General features: G+C 39.4%; 1 protein-coding gene, 1 long non-coding RNA gene and 2 other non-coding genes across 4 annotated transcripts; 2 read left to right on the forward strand and 2 right to left on the reverse strand.

The window, feature by feature from the left end:
- Positions 1 to 11,200: 11,200 nt before the first annotated feature.
- TRNAT-UGU lies at positions 11,201 to 11,272 on the reverse strand. Its single transcript has one exon. It is a non-coding gene; the product is annotated as a tRNA-Thr (tRNA).
- A 4,299-nt stretch (positions 11,273 to 15,571) lies between these two features.
- On the forward strand, positions 15,572 to 15,767 carry LOC121769572. Its single transcript, XR_006043602.1, has one exon. It is a non-coding gene; the product is annotated as a U2 spliceosomal RNA (small nuclear RNA).
- A 607-nt stretch (positions 15,768 to 16,374) lies between these two features.
- Positions 16,375 to 17,229, reverse strand: LOC121767885. Its single transcript, XR_006043229.1, has 2 exons — positions 17,108 to 17,229; positions 16,375 to 16,695 (listed from the first exon to the last, which is right to left on the reverse strand). It is a non-coding gene; the product is annotated as an uncharacterized LOC121767885 (long non-coding RNA).
- Positions 17,230 to 19,192: 1,963 nt separating this feature from the next.
- LOC121767284 (rho GTPase-activating protein 5-like) lies at positions 19,193 to 21,122 on the forward strand. Its single transcript, XM_042163524.1, has 5 exons — positions 19,193 to 19,767; positions 19,837 to 19,957; positions 20,034 to 20,153; positions 20,227 to 20,457; positions 20,521 to 21,122. The coding sequence occupies exons 1-5, from the start codon at positions 19,412 to 19,414 to the stop codon at positions 20,941 to 20,943; spliced, it is 1,251 nt and encodes a 416-aa protein (XP_042019458.1). The 5' UTR covers positions 19,193 to 19,411; the 3' UTR covers positions 20,944 to 21,122.
- Positions 21,123 to 21,896: the final 774 nt, after the last annotated feature.

Consider the following 21,896-nt stretch of genomic DNA (forward strand, 5'->3'; position numbering starts at 1 on the left):
ATTTAAAAAATGTTGCAACTGAATTAATCTTCCCTCCGTACCTAAGTATATGACAAGATAAATTGGTATTCCACCTCCAAGTAGCTTGAGTGCAGCGCCACCGCATTCGGGGGATATTTCACCGGGGAGTAGTTTTTAAGTATGTAATTTTTAATTTCTAGTATTTTAAATTATGTCTTTTTTATTTATTTTTTTATATTTTAATTATGTATTTTTTTGGGATTTTAAATTGTAATTTTATTTTATTTAATGAAGTGTATTTTTATTAATTGAATTTGTTGGAAATAAAAATAAAAAAATGAAATTGAATGAATAGTTAATGGATGAGATGATTAAGAGAATGTTAATAGATGAAGGGATGTATGTGTTGTCTCTTAATTAAGAGATGTGGTGAAAAGTACAGTGGAGCCCATAAATAGTGAAAAGATGAGCCGGTTAAGAGACGGATAATAGACAGTGTTGCGGATGGCCTGATGTGGTTAATTTTGTCTTGAATAAGACAGCCAATGAAATTATTTTTCGTATAGGTTGATCGTGATATGGAAGTGGATTCCCATTTATTTCCAATATCCACAGAGAGACAAGTGGATGTTTGAAATTTACAGAAACAATTAATGAAGAATTTCTCTCCCTTTTGTTTGCTCTTTGAATATAAAGTTCAAATTGAACACAAAATCTTTATTCATGATCAATTTTTTTTATGATTGAATTATAATTCAAGCACTCCCAACAGTACGTACCTGATGCAATTTCTAGCTCTTATAATTAGTTAGAAAAAAAGTCTTATGATCAAATAATTGTTCATTAGACAAAAGTCTTGCTGATGGGGTGCGTACTAAACAAGCCCAACAGCAATGACGGCCCATCAGCCCAAAGCCCAAGGAAGAGTATGAGTTCGGCATTACCAAAGAGTTCGGCCTCAGCCTACAGCTCGGTAAAAGCCAACCAATCAAGCTCTGCTCTCAGGTCGGCATCAAGCTCTACTCTCAGATCGGCAACCAAAGCAGTTCGGTCTCAGTATTCGACCGAACAAGGAGTTAGTGGACCCATACAGGATTTCCACAACTTCCAACACACCCACTACCACGTGGTGTCAACTCAGGCCACGATCGTAGGCCATGACCTACGCTACATCCACGATCTTAGGCCATGACCTACACGACATCCACGACTTAGGGTGGTGATGCAAGCCACGATCTTAGTTCAATATATAAATAGAACTTAGATCTGATAGACAGGGGTTAAGCTCTCTAGAGATAAAATATCATATAGCAAGTCTGTGTTGTAAGCTGTAATCCCAGATCAAGCAATACAATCTTGCCTTCCCTTCTTCCCGTGGACGTAGATTTACTTCAGTAAATCGAACCACGTAAATTCATTGTGTCGTAGTCTTTATTCTCTACCAGCATTTACTAACATCAGAAATTCGCGGACTCATCACTGGCGCCGTCTGTGGGAAACAGAGAACCAAATTTGTGATAAAGCGAATTTTTGACCCTTTTTCCACCCCAAAAAAAAAAATGCATACCAGATCACATACTACCCGTAATACCGTTCGTGAAAACCATGAGGAAGCTAGTCCAGCCCGCAGGTCCGGAAAACAGCCTCGGGAGACATCTACTTCCAGTTTTCACGATGAAGGAACAAGCCGCTCAAAAGGTCCACACACCGAGTCTTCCCAGCAGCCTGATTTAAATGAAGCTGTCAAGCTGTTCTTGGCCGAGAAGCAGGAGGAGTTCTTAACCTTCCTGCAGAAGAGCCAACAGCCGGAGAAGACAACGGCGGATTCTCCCTCCTCATCCAGACATGAAAGTCACTACCGCAGTAGTGACGTGTCTTCCAGGAGAAAGAATCCTCAACCCCGACATGTTCCTGTTCCTCCTCGGTACCGGAACCACAGGAGAACTCCATCTCCTCCGTACCGAAGAAATGTCGGGTTCGCCATGTACGGAGCATTAAAGACTCCGTTCTCGGACGATATCACCCGAACTCCTTTGCCGCGGAACTACCGGACACCGTCAATGACTTATGACGGGCTAGTGGATCCTCATGACTTCTTGGGATGCTATCAATATAATATGGCGAACCAGGGTCTCAATGAGGTCCATATGTGCAAGCTGTTCCCCGAGCTGCTCATCGGGAACGCCAGAAGGTGGTTCGACAGCCTTCCTCAAGGCAGCATTAGATCCTACCGAGATCTAATGGATGCTTTCCACAGGAGGTTCTTTCAGAAAGCGGAAGCCCGAATTACTTCGGCTCAGCTGCTTTCTATACGTCAAGGTCGCGACGAAAAGATCAGCGACTTCCTGACGAGATTCCATAAGGAATGCAAGTAGATAATCTCAATGATCTACTTGTCATTTCGGCATTCCAAAATGGAATCCTGCCCGGAGCTCTCTACAGAAAGCTCGTGGAATGCAGTCCGCAAACAGCTCAAGAGATGTGGGACATTGCGGACAAGTTTTCTCGTGCCGATGAGGCAGACCGTCGAAAACGGTCTTTAGACAGCTCATCTAGAGAAGACAAAAAGAAGCCCGATCATAGCGATCAGAGGCTTCCTCGCCGAACACCTTCCCCACCAAAGGAGGGATAGCGGTCATCCGAAGTGATCGAAAAAGAGCAAGTGTGTTCGCAGATTGCGCTTAAAAGTGCCGAGCAATCAGTTCGGCACCATCAAGCATAGCAATCACAGCAGCCGGAGTCAGAGGCAGGCGAAATGACCGAAGTCACACCGGAGCCGAACTCGATGGTGTACGGCACTGAAGCCGTGATTCCGGTTGAGATCGGCATACCCAGTCCCCGATCTAAATTTCTCCTCAGAAGTGAATGATGACGGACTGAGAGCCGAACTAGATCTGGCCGAAGAAAGAAGAGAATTGGCCTGCATAAAAGCAGCCAAGTACAAGGAGCAAGTAGCCCGGTATTATAACCAAAGGGTGAAAAAGCTGCAATTTCAAGTGGGAGATCTCGTCTTGAGAAACAACGAAGTAAGCCGAGCAGAAAAGCTGGGCGAACTCGAACCCACATGGGAAGGTCCATATCGGGTGTCAGAAGTCCTCGGCAAAGGGTCTTACAAATTGGCTCACATGTCAGGAGAACAGGTACCCCGAACATGGCACATTTCCAACCTCAAGAAGTTCCATTTGTAAGAGACAGTCCGGTCAGTCAGTCTTGAGTCCTGTTCGGTCAATGTGCTTTCTTTGGTTTGCTTGGTCTTTGTTTGTCTCTGTGCGTTTTGTCTGTGTGTTTTGTCTGTCTCTGTGCGTGTCGTCTCTTACAAATGTTACTGAGGTATCTTGTTCTTCGAAGGCTGATCCCCTTCTTAGAACATATACAAGCCAACGATTGTGAGTCAAAGCTTCTGAAGAGGATACAAGACCACAATTCAGCTTAAACAAGCAGTTCGTCTGAAACGAACTGCAATAAGCCAACGATTGTGAAGTCCAAGCTTCTAAAGAGGATGCAAGACCACAATTCAGCTTAAACAAGCAGTTCGTCTGAAACGAACTGCAATAAGCCAACGATTGTGAAGTCAAAGTTTCTAAAGAGGATACAAGACCACAATTCAGCTTAAACAAGCAGTTCGTCTGAAACGAACTGCAATAAGCCAACGATTGTGAAGTCCAAGCTTCTAAAGAGGATACAAGACCACAATTCAGCTTAAACAAGCAGTTCGTCTGAAACGAACTGCAATAAGCCAACGATTGTGAAGTCCAAGCTTCTAAAGAGGATGCAAGACCACAATTCAGCTTAAGAATCAAGCACTTCGTCTGAAACGAACTGCAACAAAAGTCCGATTCACGCGATAAAACTTGCCTGAATTAGGACAAGGGAAAGTCCGATCCACGCGATAAAACTCGCCGAATTAGGACAAGGGAAAGTCCGATCCAAGCGATAAAACTCGCCAAATTAGGACACAAGCTTAGTCCGGTCAAAGATGTTTATTTCATCAGACCAAAGACGAGTCCGGTCAAAGATGTTTATTTCATCAGACCAAAGACGAGTCCGGTCAAAGATGTTTATTTCATCAGACCAAAGACGAGTCCGGTCAAAGATGTTTATTTCATCAGACCAAAGACGAGTCCGGTCAAAGATGTTTATTTCATCAGACCAAAGACGAGTCCGGTCAAAGATGTTTATTTCATCAGACCAAAGACGAGTCCGGTCAAAGATGTTTATTTCATCAGACCAAGGACCAAGTCCGGTCAAAGAAGTTTATTTCATAAGACCAAGGACCAAGTCCGGTCAAAGAAGTTTACTTCATAAGACCGAGGACAAGTACGATGAAATTTTTTCGCTAAGCTGTAAATACAGTGTTAGAAGCGAAAACAAAATTTCATTTTTCAAATCTTGTTCGGCACACAACTCCGCTACCCTACAAAATGGCGTTACGCTATTACAAAGGACTATTCTACTGTCCGGGGTTGCTAAAGTTGAGCCACCTATTCACAAAATCCTCGTGAAGCCGAGTTCGGGCGTTCTCGGCAGCTGCAGAATAAGCAGGTCGACGAGATGCTCTAATCGACCTGCCACCTCTTCTCTGAGCCCGGGAAGCCCTAGCACCTCGGCGGCGAAGAGTCTCTTCACGAAGCATTTGCCGATCTTGCTCATTCATAACCACAGCTCCTCTGCGAACTTCAGTCCGTCCTCGACTTGACGTCTCTGGTTGTCCCTGAGTTCGTTGCTGACTTGGAGTAGGGTTTTGAGCAAGTGAATCAGAGGTTTGAGCTGGAGTACTAGCATCTATTGGCGGGAAATGCCTGAGGAATCTCTCAATTGAGGGACGCCGGGAAAGAACTATGTCGTACCGAGAAGCCCAGCGCCGCAATGATTTCACGACTTGTTGGCAAGCCAAGCTCTCCAGCGCATTGTTCCTCCGGAGTACATGATATTCCTCCCACAGTTCGTCAACTCGTTCCTGAACTTCAGAGATGGTCATTCCCCCACGCCTGCAGATGAAATCCTCATACGCAGTCCTCTCAGCGACGGCAGTGTTCAGCTCGGCCTCCAGATCCTTCTTTTCGGACTCTAAGTCCTTATTATCGGCCTCCAGCTTCATTGAACGAGCCAAGAGTTCGTCATTCTTCATCTGGTCAGCTATAGCTCTTTTCTCAGCTTCGTCTAAAGCCGAAGAGTACAGCCGCTTCCAGTGAAGTACCTCCAGCTCCTTGAGAGTTAAGAATACAAAGCAGCTACGTCAGTTCGGCATTTCAGCTTACCGAGCAGGTAGTAAACCACAACAGGAGTAAGAGAGTACGAAAAGCTATACGAAGACACAAGAGCAGAAAGAAGAATTTTTTCATTCATAAGAAAAAAATTTTTCTACACAAGGGCTTCAAGGCCGTTTTACAAGAAGGAAGAAACTAAACTAAGAGAAGGGAGACGAAATCATACTCCGCTAGCTTCGTCTCCGCCTTCTCGGTGAGGTTCAGCTTCCTTCTCCTTGTCTGCTTCAGCTTCAGCCTCGGCCTCCCTGCTCTCCCCAGTCACGTGCAAGGCACGTCCCCTGACATCAGCCTCCCCCTTGCCTTTATCCAGAATGCCGAAGTGACTCACTTCGCCGAAGTGATTCACTTCGCCCTTCGGGGGGGGGTAGTGATGGGGTGCGTACTAAACAAGCCCAACAGCAATGACGGCCCATCAGCCCAAAGCCCAAGGAAGAGTATGAGTTCGGCATTACCAAAGAGTTCGGCCTCAGCCTACAGCTCGGTAAAAGCCAACCAATCAAGCTCTGCTCTCAGGTCGGCATCAAGCTCTACTCTCAGATCGGCAACCAAAGCAGTTCGGTCTCAGTATTCGACCGAACAAGGAGTTAGTGGACCCATACAGGATTTCCACAACTTCCAACACACCCACTACCACGTGGTGTCAACTCAGGCCACGATCGTAGGCCATGACCTACGCTACATCCACGATCTTAGGCCATGACCTACACGACATCCACGACTTAGGGTGGTGATGCAAGCCACGATCTTAGTTCAATATATAAATAGAACTTAGATCTGATAGACAGGGGTTAAGCTCTCTAGAGATAAAATATCATATAGCAAGTCTGTGTTGTAAGCTGTAATCCCAGATCAAGCAATACAATCTTGCCTTCCCTTCTTCCCGTGGACGTAGATTTACTTCAGTAAATCGAACCACGTAAATTCATTGTGTCGTAGTCTTTATTCTCTACCAGCATTTACTAACATCAGAAATTCGCGGACTCATCACTTGCAGCTCTTGATTCTTCGCCGCAGCCTTACCATCTTCATCCCCTGCCGCGGGAGCACCTCCTCCCTTCAAGATTTTCCACAGCCCTTGCTGCATCACGACCGCCTTCATCTTGAGTTTCCACAACCCAAAATCATTCTTCTCGGTAAATTTCCCCAAATCGAACTTAGCTGTCGACATTGCAATCGATAGGAAACTCTTAAAGTTCCCATAGACGGCGCCAATTTGTGGATCGCGCTCCGATTCTCAAATGCCAAACACCAATCGCAATAGATCGAAAGCAAGAAAGAAAGAGTTGACAAACAGATATACGTGGTTCGGCCGTAAAGGCCTACGTCCACGGGAAGGTAACCCAAGCTTTATTCAAACACTCCAAAGAATTACAACAAGAAATACAATCGATCAAGATCACTAAGAACACTCAAGCTCACGTACAAATCGCTCTTTACAATCACAGCAAGAATAAGGAAAAATAGAGCTGCCCTCTTCTCCTCACCTTTTATCAGCCGGAGAAAACAACCTAAACTCCCTCAACTCCCAAATCTGTTTCAGCCGTTTGAAGTTCCCAACGGCTGCTAACTAAAGTCAATTCACTTATAGTTATTTCACTTTTGTCACGCCCGTATTTTCTAAAGATAGAAAACACGGTTGATAGCGACTAGGGAAGGATTAAAGAAGCGGGGAAGAGAGGGGAAAACAACACAACTCGGCCATAGCTCGAAACAAATGAGAATAACTCGAATAAAATCAGAGTATCATTTCAACAATCAGCAACTCCAAATGAAAATATCTCAACAATACACCAACTCAAAAGAAACAATATTTAGCGGAAGCATTTCGAGAGTAGAATAATGCTATGTATGAAGACACAACATATTCTAGACATTTGATAGACATTCTTCACTTTTATGCTCAACACTCACCGCGCTCGTCACCGCTCAACCTGCACATTTTTAAAAAGAAATGCAGGGCTGAGTACTTGATGCACTTAGTGGACAAATGCCAAAACAATTTTATAAAATATTGTGTTAGCATTTAAAAGTGAACTCGGGGTTTTATAAAAGACCAAGTCACCAAAACATTTTCTCGCTCAAAAGTATGGCCATGCAACCCATTTTTCTCTCTCCTCGTACCATATATGAACCTCATATGTGAAACGAGAACGTGGCCACATTCTTGATCACTGAACCGGTCAACTCGAAAGATAGCGCACGATCCCCTCTGTGTACACTAGCTTGAATAGAGACTCACTCCCTAGACAAACCCGAATTCGATTAAACTCATAACTTCTAGTAGGGACTCACTCTCCACTAGGCGATCAGATAGGCACATCCACTAAACAAAATAGTGCATGACACAATATATTTGGAATTTAATCACATAACTCATACTTGAAAGATATTGCGTAAATTTAAAAGTAAGCCTACACAATAATGTAGGATAGAAAGCCCACAAAATACTTAGTTAGAAAGCCCACCTCGTTCTCTTAATATTCTTAAGGCCATCCGCAATGGGCGGACGATGGCACGCCCGATGGCGCGCATCGTCCGCGCCATTCATCGTCCGCCCCCACTGTGGGTGTGTGGCATAGGCCGCGGACGATAGTCGCGGCCTATGCTTCGGGCGCGACTTAAACCGCGGACGATGGCCATCGTCCGCGCCATCGTCCGCTCCATTGCGGACGTCGCGGACGATGGTCACGGACGATGGCCATCGTCCGCGACATCGTCCGCCCCATTGTGAAGGCCGCGGACGATGGCACGCGGTCATCGTCGACCGCTGCAACCCCTGTTCCGGACCCGGATGAGCTCCCGACGCAGACGGCCACCGCGTTTGCATCGTTAGCTACAGCGTCGATGACAAGGACGATGTTGCAGACGCACAAGGCCCTCAAGAAGTGCACCGACCCCGAACAAGCCGAGTATCTCTGTGCATTACTCGATGAGTTGCGTAGGAAGTTGGGAATTGGCCCGACTTAGTTTTTTCTTTTTTTACTTGAATGGTGTAATTTTTTTATTATTAAAACTTCGCCGCTTGTTATTTAGTCGTTTTTTTACTCGTTACGTGTTATTTGAAAACAGTTAAATTAATTAAACAAAACAACAAAATGATGATGTGGCGCGTCATAGGGCGCGCCTTAGGGCGCCCCACTGCAGGTGGAGAAGGAGGAGGATAAAAATGCTGACGTGGCGCGCCATAGGGCGCGCCACTGCTGATGGTCTAACTTGAAAACTCTCACTTCATCTTACTTGCTTGCTAAAAAAAACCCTTTTGAACTAAAATAATAAACTCATCAAACTCAAGAAAACATCTAATTAGAATGCATGCATCCTACGTGTCTGCTTGTATTATTCCTCATCTCCTCTTAGAATGGTTTCTAGATTCTCGTATTTTAAAAACTTGGCCCGACCTCAGCTTCACAAAATATTTAATACACTGGCATATATTTATTAACCAAGACCTCCCACAAAACAAAATAATCCAACACAACACTAGACTCCCACCTATGAGCCCAACACATAAAAGTAGATTAAAGTGGCTCAAAGACAAAATAAAACAAATTGGTCCAATTAAAAGCATTACTTTGGCCCAATGCCTAAAACTAAAGAAAAAGAAAAAGAAAAAGAAAAAGTACATAAACAATGTATACTCCCACCTACACGTCTACCTATCCCAAGAGCCAACTCACTCCCTCTCTCTGTAATTCTTCTAAACTTCACAATTCAGAAACAACAAGCTCACTCCCAAATTCTCACTCAGGCAGAACCTAAATCCTGATTCCTATCTCCCAATCTAAAACATGTAAACGCTGACTTCACTTTCCCAGTTTTAATCAATCACTAAAATAAATAAAATAGTAGTAGTAACTCCCGTTTGAAAAGAAATAAACAAAACAGAAACTCCCCTCTTTCAAAATAAATGCCGGCTCCCTTCCTCCCTCAATGTGATTCCTGCTGAAATCCAGAATCTCCAAAGCCACATGAACACTTCCTGAGAGCAAGTTGCTGCCCAAGTCAAGAACTCTAAGCTGTTGCAGTTGCAGCAAGCCAATATTTGCTGGGATTTCTGTCGTCTCTCTCCCTCCCGTTTTGTTTCTTGGAATTTGGAGAGAATGGTTTAAATTGTGGAATTGATTGGATATATATAGGTAAAACTGATAGATATTGATGGATTTGGTGATTGGGGAGATTTTAGATAACTATCATGGATTTGATATTAAAGGGTGATAGATATCCTTGGATTTAAAATTAAGAGACTAATTTTGGGCTTAAAGGAGGAAAAAATAAAAAGGTTTTGGGCTCATAACAATTAGGTTCAAATTGAGTTAGGAAAGAATAATTATTTGGCTCAAAAAGTAAAATTCTTCTCTCGACAAAAGAAACAAGGTCGAAAAATTTTCAAGTGCACAAACGACCGTCCTTTCAAAAACACAATAAAAGGGTAGAAAAGTCGGGGTGTTACAACTTTAGTCCCCAACTTCTTCTTTATTTGTTAGTTCCAACCCCAACATAAATAAAGATAATAGTTTTAACAGTAATTCTATAAATTTATCATTTTTTCATTACATTATTTTTACCTTGAAAATAAATTCGCATCTGAAAAATATGCTTGCTTGCTAAGAACAATTGTTCAATATTAACAGATTACACACGCACTAGTTTGTTTTATGCGTTATAGGATATTTATGAATGCATGTAAAATTTATTTTCGTAGAGGATACTTTGCGTTAGACTATATTCAGTTCTTCAAAATTTGGCTAAATAAAATCCAACTATTCAGGTGATTGAAGGAAAATAATATTTTAAATGAGACCAAGAGATTATATTTAATCTAAAATATAAATAAATATAAGAATAATTGCGCTCCGATTGAGCGCGAACCACGATTGGGGAGCCTGGAAGCGGGTCAAGCAGTAGGCTTGTTCTTGTGCAATGGCGGCGGGGTTGCATCGAAATTGTCCATGGTTGAAAGAAAGTCGACGCAGATGTTATTTGCAGTGGTGGAATCGATTTCCATTGATGCTACATAATCAGGAACAGGCCCCGGAGGAACAGCTAATCCTGCGTCTCTCTCTGTCGAATGTAGATCGCTTCGCTTCCTCACCGACCTTGCTTTCTTCGGAACATCTACCATCTTTGTCTTTCCCGATGATGAGCCGGCTGCACTCTTCTTCTTTGTATTTGAATTCATGCTTTTGGCCTTGTTTTATTTTATCCAATAAACTAATCAGGAGAATTGGTTTTATACTAGCCGTCGATCTCTGACTAGATAAATCTTTGTAATAAGTGTACTTGATTTCAATGTATATATCTTTATAAACACTAGTACAAAACAAAATATAAGTTGAAATCCAATCGGAATTCAGTTACGAAAGATAACACTTGTATTTAGATTAAATTAAAATATCTGATTCTGTAGGCAAAATACACGCTGTAGTTACAAATCCTAAGTAGCAAAAATCTGAGAATATAGCATTAATTGAATAATTGATTTACTTATTATGAGAGACATAATTTGATGAATGTACGTATATATACTATTGATCATTGAGCTAGATAGTAGTATTTTTTTTTATTGTGTGTGCACTTATTTTAAAAGTAATCTCTTTGCAGTATCATATCTCATATAATATACATGTGTTTTGTAAGGTAATTCAATATATATACGTCATTGTTTATTATAGATATATAGATAGATATCTATAGAAAGATTAGTTTATTTCAATTTAATAAGCGAAAATAGACTTCGTCCAGTCTATCTATATAAATGAGAATATTGGAGTATATCTTATTTTATTAATCAGGCAAAGATCTGAAACATTAATAAATAAAAATGGCCATATCCATAGAAAGATTAGTTTATTCATTCAATTTAATAAGCGTAAATATTTTTCGTCCAGGCTATCTATATAAATGAGAAAATTGGAGTATATCTTATTTTAATAATGGGACAAAAACATTAATAAGTAAGTAAAAAAAGAAATTGCCCCCATGCAGGATCGAACTACAGACCTTCAGTTTACAAGACTGACGCTCTACCACTGAGCTATAGGGGCAACTTATCTGGACTTACTGGACTCTAATTATTTGACTCGTACTTGCGTTATTCATTAACAACTCCGGCCGTTTAGTGTAAGAAAATGGATCAATGGTAATATCGGGTAGGGTATCTAGACTGGGTTGGGTTGGTGTTTAGCTTTCATGGGTTCAACAATATCACCTACTATAAAATAAGCCTAACATCAATGCACTTAGTCCTCCTATTAGGTAGTAATACAATTTTTGCACACTTAAATAGTTAAGACTATATGAGTATGTAAGTTTCGAGGTTTGGAGATGGCATCCGGAAGTACATCACCGTTTAGCCAAAGGTTAAGGTACCTCAAATGAACTATGAATGTAACTGACTTCAAAATGTTATCTTTAGACAGATTTGAAACTATCATGTTTGGATGAAGAGATACATTTTGGAATGAACTTAGAACGCGGTCATGAATACACCACTTATTAGACGAAAAAATGCTTCTCCGTCTGTGACCAAATTTTTATCTACAAGATCCATTAAATATTTTACGTGTTGGAAATATAATGACCTTTACACTGGCAACCCTTACTATTACAAAGAACACAAAGCTGGAAGGTAAATGTAACAAATAAATTACAACGAAAGTAAAGAGATGCAAACTATAGTATTCTTCAAGTCGAGTCGAGGTGACCCTCTCTCCGCAAGACGAAATACGCCCCGGCTAGTGCTCACGGATTGGCGTAATGTCCCCAAAGATGAAACGACTTTCCTCCTATCGAGTTGAAGCACCTCAAACTCGTAGGCTCCGGCGAACTTGAATTGGAGGCGAGAACCGAGCTAGACAATGCTCCTAGAATGCCCACTAGAATGCTTAAGTGATGTAGAGAGAAGATTTGTTTTTGTTGTGTCTTCTTCTCCTCAAAACAAGCCTATTTATAGGCTAGGAAACACAAGTGAAAGGTCTTGTAATTAGGGCACCTCATAAAGGTTACACCATGAGAAAAGCCAAAGGCCTAGCCTTTTGAAATTATCACATGTGTTTTCCTACATTACGTAGTCTGTTTTCGAAGTGACAATCCTGCTTCGTGGTGCAATCCACATCTGGAAATGGGAAACTTTAAACATTCCCAAGTAGAAAAAGCACGGTCTCACACAGTAAAGCAATTCATTGTAATTTGCCTTATTAAATGGAACTATACATTGAGGAAAATCTTTAATTCCATACTCTCGATCCAACGTTAATTGTTCCTTTAATTTCGAACACTGACAAACACGGATTTTGCATGTTTTTAAGGGCTAGCTTTGACTCATTTTAAATGTCAATCATGCAACTTATGTTCTTAAATTGTATATTTTATACATTTGGTATTTTTGACGTGTTTGTTGATAAATGATAGAAAAAAATTGAAAAATGTGAAAAAGGGCCAAAGTGCAGCAGCGTCAGTTCAAGCCGATTTTTCAAGCAAATGTGAAGTCCAATAAGTGCTTAATACATATCATTCTCTTTGTCTTCGAAAGAGCTTCGCGTGGATATCTCGCACGTCTCAATCGGAGTTCTGTGAAGAAAGTTATGACTATTCTACAAACGTTGCACAGTGCAGTCAAAGCTGGCGGAAATTCACGGTATAAAAGAAATTATTATATTGTGAAGCCAAATCTCTCTCATTTCTTGAAGACCACGAAAATTATCAAAAAATAAACCTTTTTCCAACCTATAAATACCTCTAACCTAATTCATAATCATCTCAGAGCCTCCAATCATTCCCCCTCTACATATTCATATCTTCCATTAGAGCGGAGCTCTGCAGATCCAGGCAAGAGAAGGCTGAAGATTCAACTTTGGGTTTTATCAATTTCTTTCATGAGCAAAACATCAATTGTGGAATTTCCGCCAGCTTTGACTGCACTTATTTGTCTTCGAAAGAGCTTCGTCTTCGAAAGAGCTTCGCGTGGATATCTCACACGTCTCAATCGGAGTTCTGTGAAGAAAGTTATGACTATTCTACAAACGTTGCACAGTGCAGTCAAAGCTGGCGGAAATTCACGGTATAAAAGAAATTATTATATTGTGAAGCCAAATCTCTCCCATTTCTTGAAGACCACGAAAATTATCAAAAAATAAACATTTTTCCAACCTATAAATACCTCTAACCTAATTCATAATCATCTCAGAGCCTCCAATTCTCCCCCCTCTACACATTCATATCTTCCATTAGAGCGGAGCTCTGCAGATCCAGGCAAGAGAAGGCAGAAGATTCAACCTTGGGTTTTATCAATTTCTTTCATGTCTCGTACTTTATTTGTAGTTTTTACTTGTCTATGAGTAAAACATCAATTGTGGAATTTTTGGTGAAGATATTCAATTGGTTTCCTTGTTACCTCTTGCAGTTATTTGATTTATCCTTATGCCTTCTATATTCAATTGATTAGCTACCTCTTGAATACATGTTAGAGTTGATTAGAGTACTCGGGAGACGAAATAATTAACTTGGAAAATGGATAATTCACACTTTAGTGCAATAGAACTCGGGAGAGTTGAGGTTTCATGTGAGGTCATTGGTCTTCACGATCTTTGGGAGTTAGATGTTAGAGATTTAAAGGGGGCTTTGATTTCAACATCTAATCTACAGATTTCTCACATCGGGAGGGGATTTAATCTAATTAAGTGACTGACTTAATAACTCTATAGACCGTAATTTAAGGAAGTCGATTAGAGAATAGCTCTTGATTGTGTTTTTGGATCCTAAAATTCTACATTCTTTCGCCTGCTTGTATTATATGGTTTTATGCTTTATTTTATCTGTTTATTTATTTATGTCTAGTTTAAATAATCAACCCAAAAATCCATTATCTCTAGATAGTATGTGATGCTTAGTTTATGGTAGTCAGTTGCAATCTTATTCCATGTGTTCGATATACCGGTACTGGCCTTTAGCTATAAAAAATCTACCATGTATGCTTGCAGGTATTTTTAACACTAATAAATAGTGCATCAAACACTCACTTGTATTTTTGTGGGCAATGATAATAAGTGAGAATACATATCCACAATGCAATCAATATACATGAAAAAATATAATAAATTCATTTGCCATTTTATTCAAGACAAAATTAACCACATCAACTCATGGAGATTTTCCATAAAATTTTCATTTGTCATGGCCATTTACATTAATTAGTAGTATGACCTATAAAAGCTAGCATCTAAACATAGAACAACTCAAGATTAGCATTATAAAAAATAATATAGAGAATTTAGAGATAGTGATCCATAATCATGAAACAAAAGAGCAGTGCTCCATCAGCCTTGTTATTCATGCATTTGGTCTTAATAATAATAGGAAATGCATCAGCTTCACCAGTCACCTTCCCTTTATGCTATGGAGGATGCATTTTGAAGTGCATAATATTTGGATCAAGAATTCCATGTGCCATAGATTGTTTGGTAAAGTGTTATATTTCTCCACTTGCAACTCCAGCACTTTACTATCAAAATCTTGGCTGTGCAGTTGCCAACTGTGCCAAGTATGGCAATGGTATTATATCTCTCTTCCTCTCTCTGTTTCTGTCCATATGCATTGATATAGTAATATTTTTGTGAGTTGTTATATTTTGTAGTAAGAAATTGTTTTGATTTTATAGACACCAGAGCAGTGAACGACTGTGTGACAGGCTGTGAGACGGGCAAGTTCTCGGGGAAGATCCAAATTTAGTGCAACCGATGGCCTTACACATATTTATAATAAGTTCAACTATCTACTATAGATAGTTAGATGATTTAATCCTGCTTTCATGCAATAAGATTTGTGTTCTCAGCACATTTTTGTATAAGAATAATGGATTTGTTAATCGATCCTTGGATGATTTTGTTGTTTGTCATGTTTGTGAACTATTCTCTATTGATGTTTATTTCAGAGAATTTGTTCCTTGAAATTATTGTTGTACTTAATCTGCAGTTGAGTCTGACATTCATGGGAATTGTGCATGTATATGCCAAAACAGATACCATTATTTATTTTTTTATTTGTGTTTTAGTTGAGAACTTGAGATAATGAGCTAGCTCCTCTGATTAGCAAACCTGTTGTCTCCTATGCAGATTTTGAGTTGCAAGGTTATAAGTATTCTAGTTTTTATGTTTCGTAAGCTGTAAAAATGTTGATCAGGCATGCATATTGTTGTAGTTTTGTAGAATATCTTGGATGCTCAGTTTTGAAAATCAACTTATAATAAGAAAAAAATTTCATAAAATTATTGTCCCACATTGAAACCTCTAAGCTATATATCCATAGACAGAAGAGAATAAAAGAAGAAACATGTAATGTAAGAAAGCATACCTTTCTCGGCCTTTTGGCTAAGATCAAGTGTAGTATCTGTTCTTATCAGTTTAATATCTGATATGTGAGTCATTGATTCACACGATATTAAATTTATTTTTTGAGGGGGAGAGCCCTTCATGGTAGCTTGCTGCCTGGGCTTTTGAGTGTCGCCTTGGCGTTGCACTACTGCCATGGCTTGGCACACCCCACCCAACTCAAAGTTAAAATTATTTTCTGTGATTAGTGGAGATTTTTCCTGATTAATCAAATAGATTTGTTTGTTGATCACCACGTGATAGAATCGGACATCAACTAAGATGGTTATAATGATTATTCTTGGTGTATGCAAGAAAGAGTTGGAAAACCAAGACAAAAAAACAAACAAACAAAGGGTGGATGTAAATTCACTGATCTTATAGTGAGGAGTGTGCTTCTATCTTACTGTTGGAAGGGACAATAATAGTGTGAATTTCAAACTAGGCTTTGGGTGGCATGGCCCAGGCTATGTCAGTAGTGAACCGTCAAAGCAACACTCTAGAGCATCAACAGAAGCTTCTGTGATGGGGCTCTCCCTCCGCGTGAGTCAATAACCCACATATATTAAGAACAAATACTAGACTCCATCTTAGCCAAAAGGCAAGAAAGATGTGCTTTATTATGTTTCTGCTTTCCAATTAATAGTATGTGGTGCAAGTATCAACAGTGGGAGGATTGAGAGAAGAGCAGCCTATCAAAACCTCTGAATAATGTTTGTAGCATATCAACATTGATTGTAGAAAGGTTTGATATGAACTTTGGTGATGGCACAGCTTAGGTATGTTGAGTTGAGAATAGTTCACAAACATTGTAGATTGGCAGTTAAATGAATGTTTTTACATTCCCTGAACTAGCACTGCTATCCATTTCATAAAGACAGGAAAATATAACCATATACATTTTGACAGCAGTATCTCAGGATATATTATTAAGCAACATACAAAGGAAACCTGCATAGTTATACAATGCACTAAGGCAAACTTGGCATTGAAACAAGTAACACATAAAAGGTTCTTGTTGCTTAAAACAAATTAGGAACTGATTACTTTCCCACCTCTCAAATAAATGGCTTTATTGCTTCTCCGACACTGAAGAAGGTCTCCTTGCAATGATACGAAAGATATGTTATCAAGGTAATGTTGTAACATCATGCAAAAATGGGAAATCTGCAGTAGTACTCATATTGCGCGTGCTGTGCATGATAAATGATGGGATTGGAAAGAATCTCAGAGAAGCAAAAAAAGTGAAATAAGTAGGGAAAATCAGGGATCAAAATATGTGGCCATCTGAATGATGTAGTTTCTATGGAAAAGATTTTACCAAAGAGTAATTTGGTAATTGTAATAGCTGGAAATGGAATACACAGCATTCACAAGTTTTAGCGTCTAAGCATATAGGTTCAGTTGGTTAAAGTTGAACGAGTCTGCATAATGTTGTAATAATTGTAACAAGTGACAAAAAAACATTGAATCATGCAGGGATTCGAATCCATAACTTGTAACAGAAATCCTTACATAAATAGGTATAACTCTGTCACTGATTGTTCTGGCCTGAATTCAACCCTCTCAGTCCTCCAAACACGCATGAACAGTTACATGTCAAGCCACCTATGGTTATCTACATGTGTCGAATGTGGGATTAATTAATTAATTAATCTCATAACTCCATATTATTATGACAACTTTAATTCATTATTTCCCACTTATGGAGTTAAGAAAAAATGAATATACCATACTCATCTACTTAGAACAACGTAGATCAATTCTGTTATTTCACCAAATTAAATATTCAGTCACTTGTACGACCCGGTCAAAATGCGTTGACCGGGCTCTAGATTCCAACAACAATTTTTACACAGGAACCATTTGCTCTCTTAACATGATATGCTTTGCTTTGATTGCAGTATATTAAGTAAATATACATAGGCTGCACCTAAAATTATACTAGTAATGAACATGGTGGTGGAAAATACTGTGGAAGTGAATGGAAATGAGAAAACTGACATTGGCGTGGTGGTGAGTCTTTTTCGAAGCCTGGTTGTTGAGGATGTTCATGTATGCTTTTCAACATCATGAATCAACCTTAATTACCAATGTTGTTGAATGATTGCTTCTATTGCAGGTAATTTAGAGGTTACAGCGTGATTATCCTTGAAGCTATTGAACCAGTTAGTAGAGCACAATAAAGTGTGCATTGTTTGTGTATGCATTCAATCTAATTATGTAGTAATATTATGCGACTTATGTTTGTTTCTCAAACTAAATAGCTTAATAGCCTGTTGTTTATGATTTATATACCTGAGAATGTTTGAGCGTTCAAACATGATTCCAATATTTATTTCGTATTTTCTATAAAAACATTAGTTGATCTTTGATCACGGTTGGAATAATCTATATTTAAATTATGTATGAGATACGATACGAGATTATTGTCTTTCGAAAAATTAGGGAGTACTCCATGTTTTCACAATTCAAGAGTTACTTTATTTAAATTTTATGTATAAAAAATTAAGGAGCGTTTCTCTCCTTCCTTTTCGCCTCCAAAAGATCAAAATAGACTATAGCTTTTACTTTTTTCGCTTTCTGTAATCTCTTCACTGTGACCGTTGCGAATGGTTGCCCTTTTTCCAAATCTTCATTTCAATAACACTACTTTACGGCTTATTATGCTACCGTTTAATAAAGGGATTTATCCCACCTTTCAGCATTCAACTACATGTATATGGTTTATTATCACGTTCATTTGTGAAATTAAAATACATGAACAAAGGAATATGAGATTTGGAAGCTAATTGAGATGATTCCATGTACGTATATTACATGCCAAACTTTGTCGAGCAAAACACATGTTTGGTATAAAAAAATCCCATTTCTTCCTCTGTCATAATATGCGCAACTACTCCATTCTTGTTTTTTTTCTCTTTTTTCTTATATGGCCCTTGAATTTCTTTTCTCGATATGTGACAATTATTCTTAAAATGTAAATTAGGCATGCTAACTCATTTTAGCTAGCTGATTACTACTATGATCAATGATGCTTGGTGTCACAAATAAAAGTTGCAAGTTGGTTAATCCAAAATCACCGGGCTTTATTTAACAGCACGCCTAATCATCGGATGCACTTTGATTAGTAATTAGTGCGTCTTATAATGTAGTATAACTACTAATATTATCGCCACAAATGTGTTAATGCACCAAGATGAGGATTCAAAATCAATTTTTTTTTTAATTTATGGTTTTCGCCTACTCTATCTTGATCTAGTGCCATTATTACAAGCTGGTGGAAGTAGTTGAGTTCATTATAAATAGAACCATACATTGAATAATCATGGTGAAGATCCTTAATTGGTAGTAGAATGTAGGAAAAGCACACCTATATTCTAGAGCACTAAGTAAAGACAAATATTAGTAAGAAGTTACTTCAGATGTGGACTTGCCATAATTCATGTGAACAAATTGGATCCAACTAAGTTAGCCTGTCATATTTCACCATTTTGCTGATAAACTATACCTCCTATAAATGATGATGTACAAGTCCCACCATCCACAAAAAAAAACATTACTTGAATCACACTCTACTCAACTAAACACTAGCATTCTCAAAATTCTTGTCTTGCTCTTACACCATTGGCATTAACCCATCCATCTACCACCAACCTCATAATCATTAACCTGCAGTATTTACACAAAAACAAAACATTAATTAATTTATTCCAACTACCAAACACTTCCCTATTCAATATTCTTCCCTCCATCAAAACCCCCCTCCAAAAACTTGAAACACACACAACACGCATAGCCTGTTTTAAAGGAGGAAATATGATAGAGATACTACGTTCCCCACCTCAACAACTGCCCTCAACCTCCATCTCTAACGTTGTTGAGTTGTCACAAGCTGGCCATGAGTCGGCTGAATTTTTCAGTTGTGTGAGTGGAGAGATAGGAGAGGAAGGGGATGATCAACTGCCTGTTTTGGCTGCTTTCTTGACTGTTTTTAGGAAATCTTTGGTGGGTTGCAGAATCAGAAGTGGAGTTCAAGAACAGGCTGGAATGGAGATTGGTGGCCCTACTAATGTTAGGCATGTTGCTCATGTTACCTTTGATAGGTTCAATGGCTTTCTCGGCCTTCCCGTTGAGTTTGAACCCGAAGTTCCTAGGCGGCCACCTAGCGCCAGGTCAGCTTTTGAATGAATTCTTGTCATATGATTGTGTACTTGTGTACTGAGATTAATAATATGTTGTAGTACGAGGGTGTTTGGAGTTTCAACAGAGTCGATGCAGCTTTCTTTCGATGACAGAGGCAACTGTGTGCCTACCATTCTGCTCATGATGCAGCGACGGCTGTACTCACAGAGAGGCCTTCAGGTATATACACATCATATTCCGATTTCTGATCAACTGTGTATGCAATTTATTTATACTCTGCATATCTCATTTGCAGTCTGAAGGGATCTTTCGAATCAATCCAGAAAACGGACAGGAGGAGTATGTTAGGGAGCAGCTAAACAATGGATTGATCCCAGATGACATTGATGTCCACTGTTTAGCAGGTCTCATTAAGGTATGTATCGTTATATATGTGAAGTGGTTAAAGGTAAGTTAGTGATGATGACTTGTGTTGGTGATTTGCGTAGGCGTGGTTCAGGGAGCTCCCGAAAGGGGTGTTGGATTGTGTGGAGGCAGAGCAGGTGATGCAGGCGCAGTCGGAGGAAGAGTGCTGCCATATTGTGAGCCTCCTTCCGCCCACGGAAGCAGCACTGCTGGATTGGGTGATCAATCTGATGGCCGATGTTGCTCAGCTGGAACATCTCAACAAGATGAATGCGCGGAACGTAGCTATGGTTTTTGCTCCAAACATGACTCAGGTAAGTTGTTCTGAATACTTACATAGAATTTGGTTTTAAAAAAGTACTAACAAGTTGTTGCAGATGTCTGATCCTCTGACAGCGCTAATGTACGCCGTCCAAGTGATGAACTTCCTCAAGACTCTGATTGAGAAGACACTGAGACAGAGAGAGGAATGTGGTCCGGTGATTCAACCGGTGCCCTCAGATGATGATCATAAGAATAAAACCAAATGTGAAATACGTGAGGAGGAGGAAGATGACAAACATGTGGAATCAGACATGTTAGCAGATGGAAAAGGCCATTTTGGTGATATGCTAAGCAGCAACATGAGGCACATACTTGAAGGTGGAAGGAATGAATGGAAGATTAGGAGGTCGAAATCGAGAAGTTGGAATGGAGTGAGGAAAGGATTGATGAAAAACAGCTCTCAGTCAGAGGGAGAGAGAGACGAGGAAGTGAGGGTGATTAGGCGTGCCAATTCATGCACGCAGGCACGCCCATGAATCACTGCCTTCTCATCTCTATTTCCAGTGTGCATCTTTATGTATGAATATATTATTGTTGTTTGCCATTTCATGCTAGTGAAGTCGGAATTTGGGTTGTACAGATTGTTGTTTTCCTCGGAAAACATTGGAAATTTGGAATCTAATTTGATACGACTGTTATTTTCTTGTTGCAAAAAGGTGGAGGTAAAATTTCTATGTCTAAATTAATGCGAGTATTAGTTACTTGTGTTAGTGAATTTGTTCGGTTAATATATAAGTTTGTTGTTTAAAGGTCAAATTTTTTTTTATCTTTCTCTATTGATAATGTGTAAGTTGAACAACTAAAATAATCGGGAGTTTTTAGTATAAATTTATCCTTGACTCCGTAATAAACGATTCATGCATCCGCCATTGCCTAAATAGGAGTAAAATGCAGTAGCAACAATATAAGCTCGAAGACTTCACTTCATAATATCTTCATTGGGATCTTAGAGCATCCACAATGCTATGTCGGCGTTCCGTTGGCAAGAGTCGATATGGGTGGAGTGGCCAAACAGGTTGTCCCACCACATGCCCCCCTCTCGACAGCCATTGGCTGCGTGATGCCCACCTGCGAGTGGGCATCCATGTAATAATACTTCATATCTTTAAAAAGAAAATTAACCATATTAATTGATATATGTTTATTTGTTTTCAACAAAAAATGTTAAGAAATTACATCCCAAGTAATTATTTGTTTTGATTTTTGAACTAATGAACATGATTTTCAATAGTGCTAGTAATATTTTACAGGTTGTTCATTTTAAACTAGAATGCACTCTAGCAAAATTATAAAGTCTTAAGTGAATTTAATAGTCATAGAAATTTCAAATGAAAGTAGAAAATTATAAGGAATTAACTAAGATGTCTATTATCACTGTTGTTTTATTATGCAGGTTTTACTTTTTTTTCTATTAAAGAATGATTAGTAT

Source organism: Salvia splendens, chromosome 15 (genome assembly GCF_004379255.2).
Source record: "Salvia splendens isolate huo1 chromosome 15, SspV2, whole genome shotgun sequence".
In the NCBI taxonomy this organism is placed as follows: domain Eukaryota; kingdom Viridiplantae; phylum Streptophyta; class Magnoliopsida; order Lamiales; family Lamiaceae; genus Salvia; species Salvia splendens.

Coding starts and splice junctions, on each gene's coding strand:
- LOC121767284 (XM_042163524.1), top strand. CDS start 19,412: ATGATAGAGATACTACGTTCCCCACCTCAACAACTGCCCTCAACCTCC. Junction 19,958..20,033: donor ACTCACAGAGAGGCCTTCAG/GTATATACACAT, acceptor TCTCATTTGCAG/TCTGAAGGGATCTTTCGAAT. Junction 20,154..20,226: donor GTTTAGCAGGTCTCATTAAG/GTATGTATCGTT, acceptor TGATTTGCGTAG/GCGTGGTTCAGGGAGCTCCC.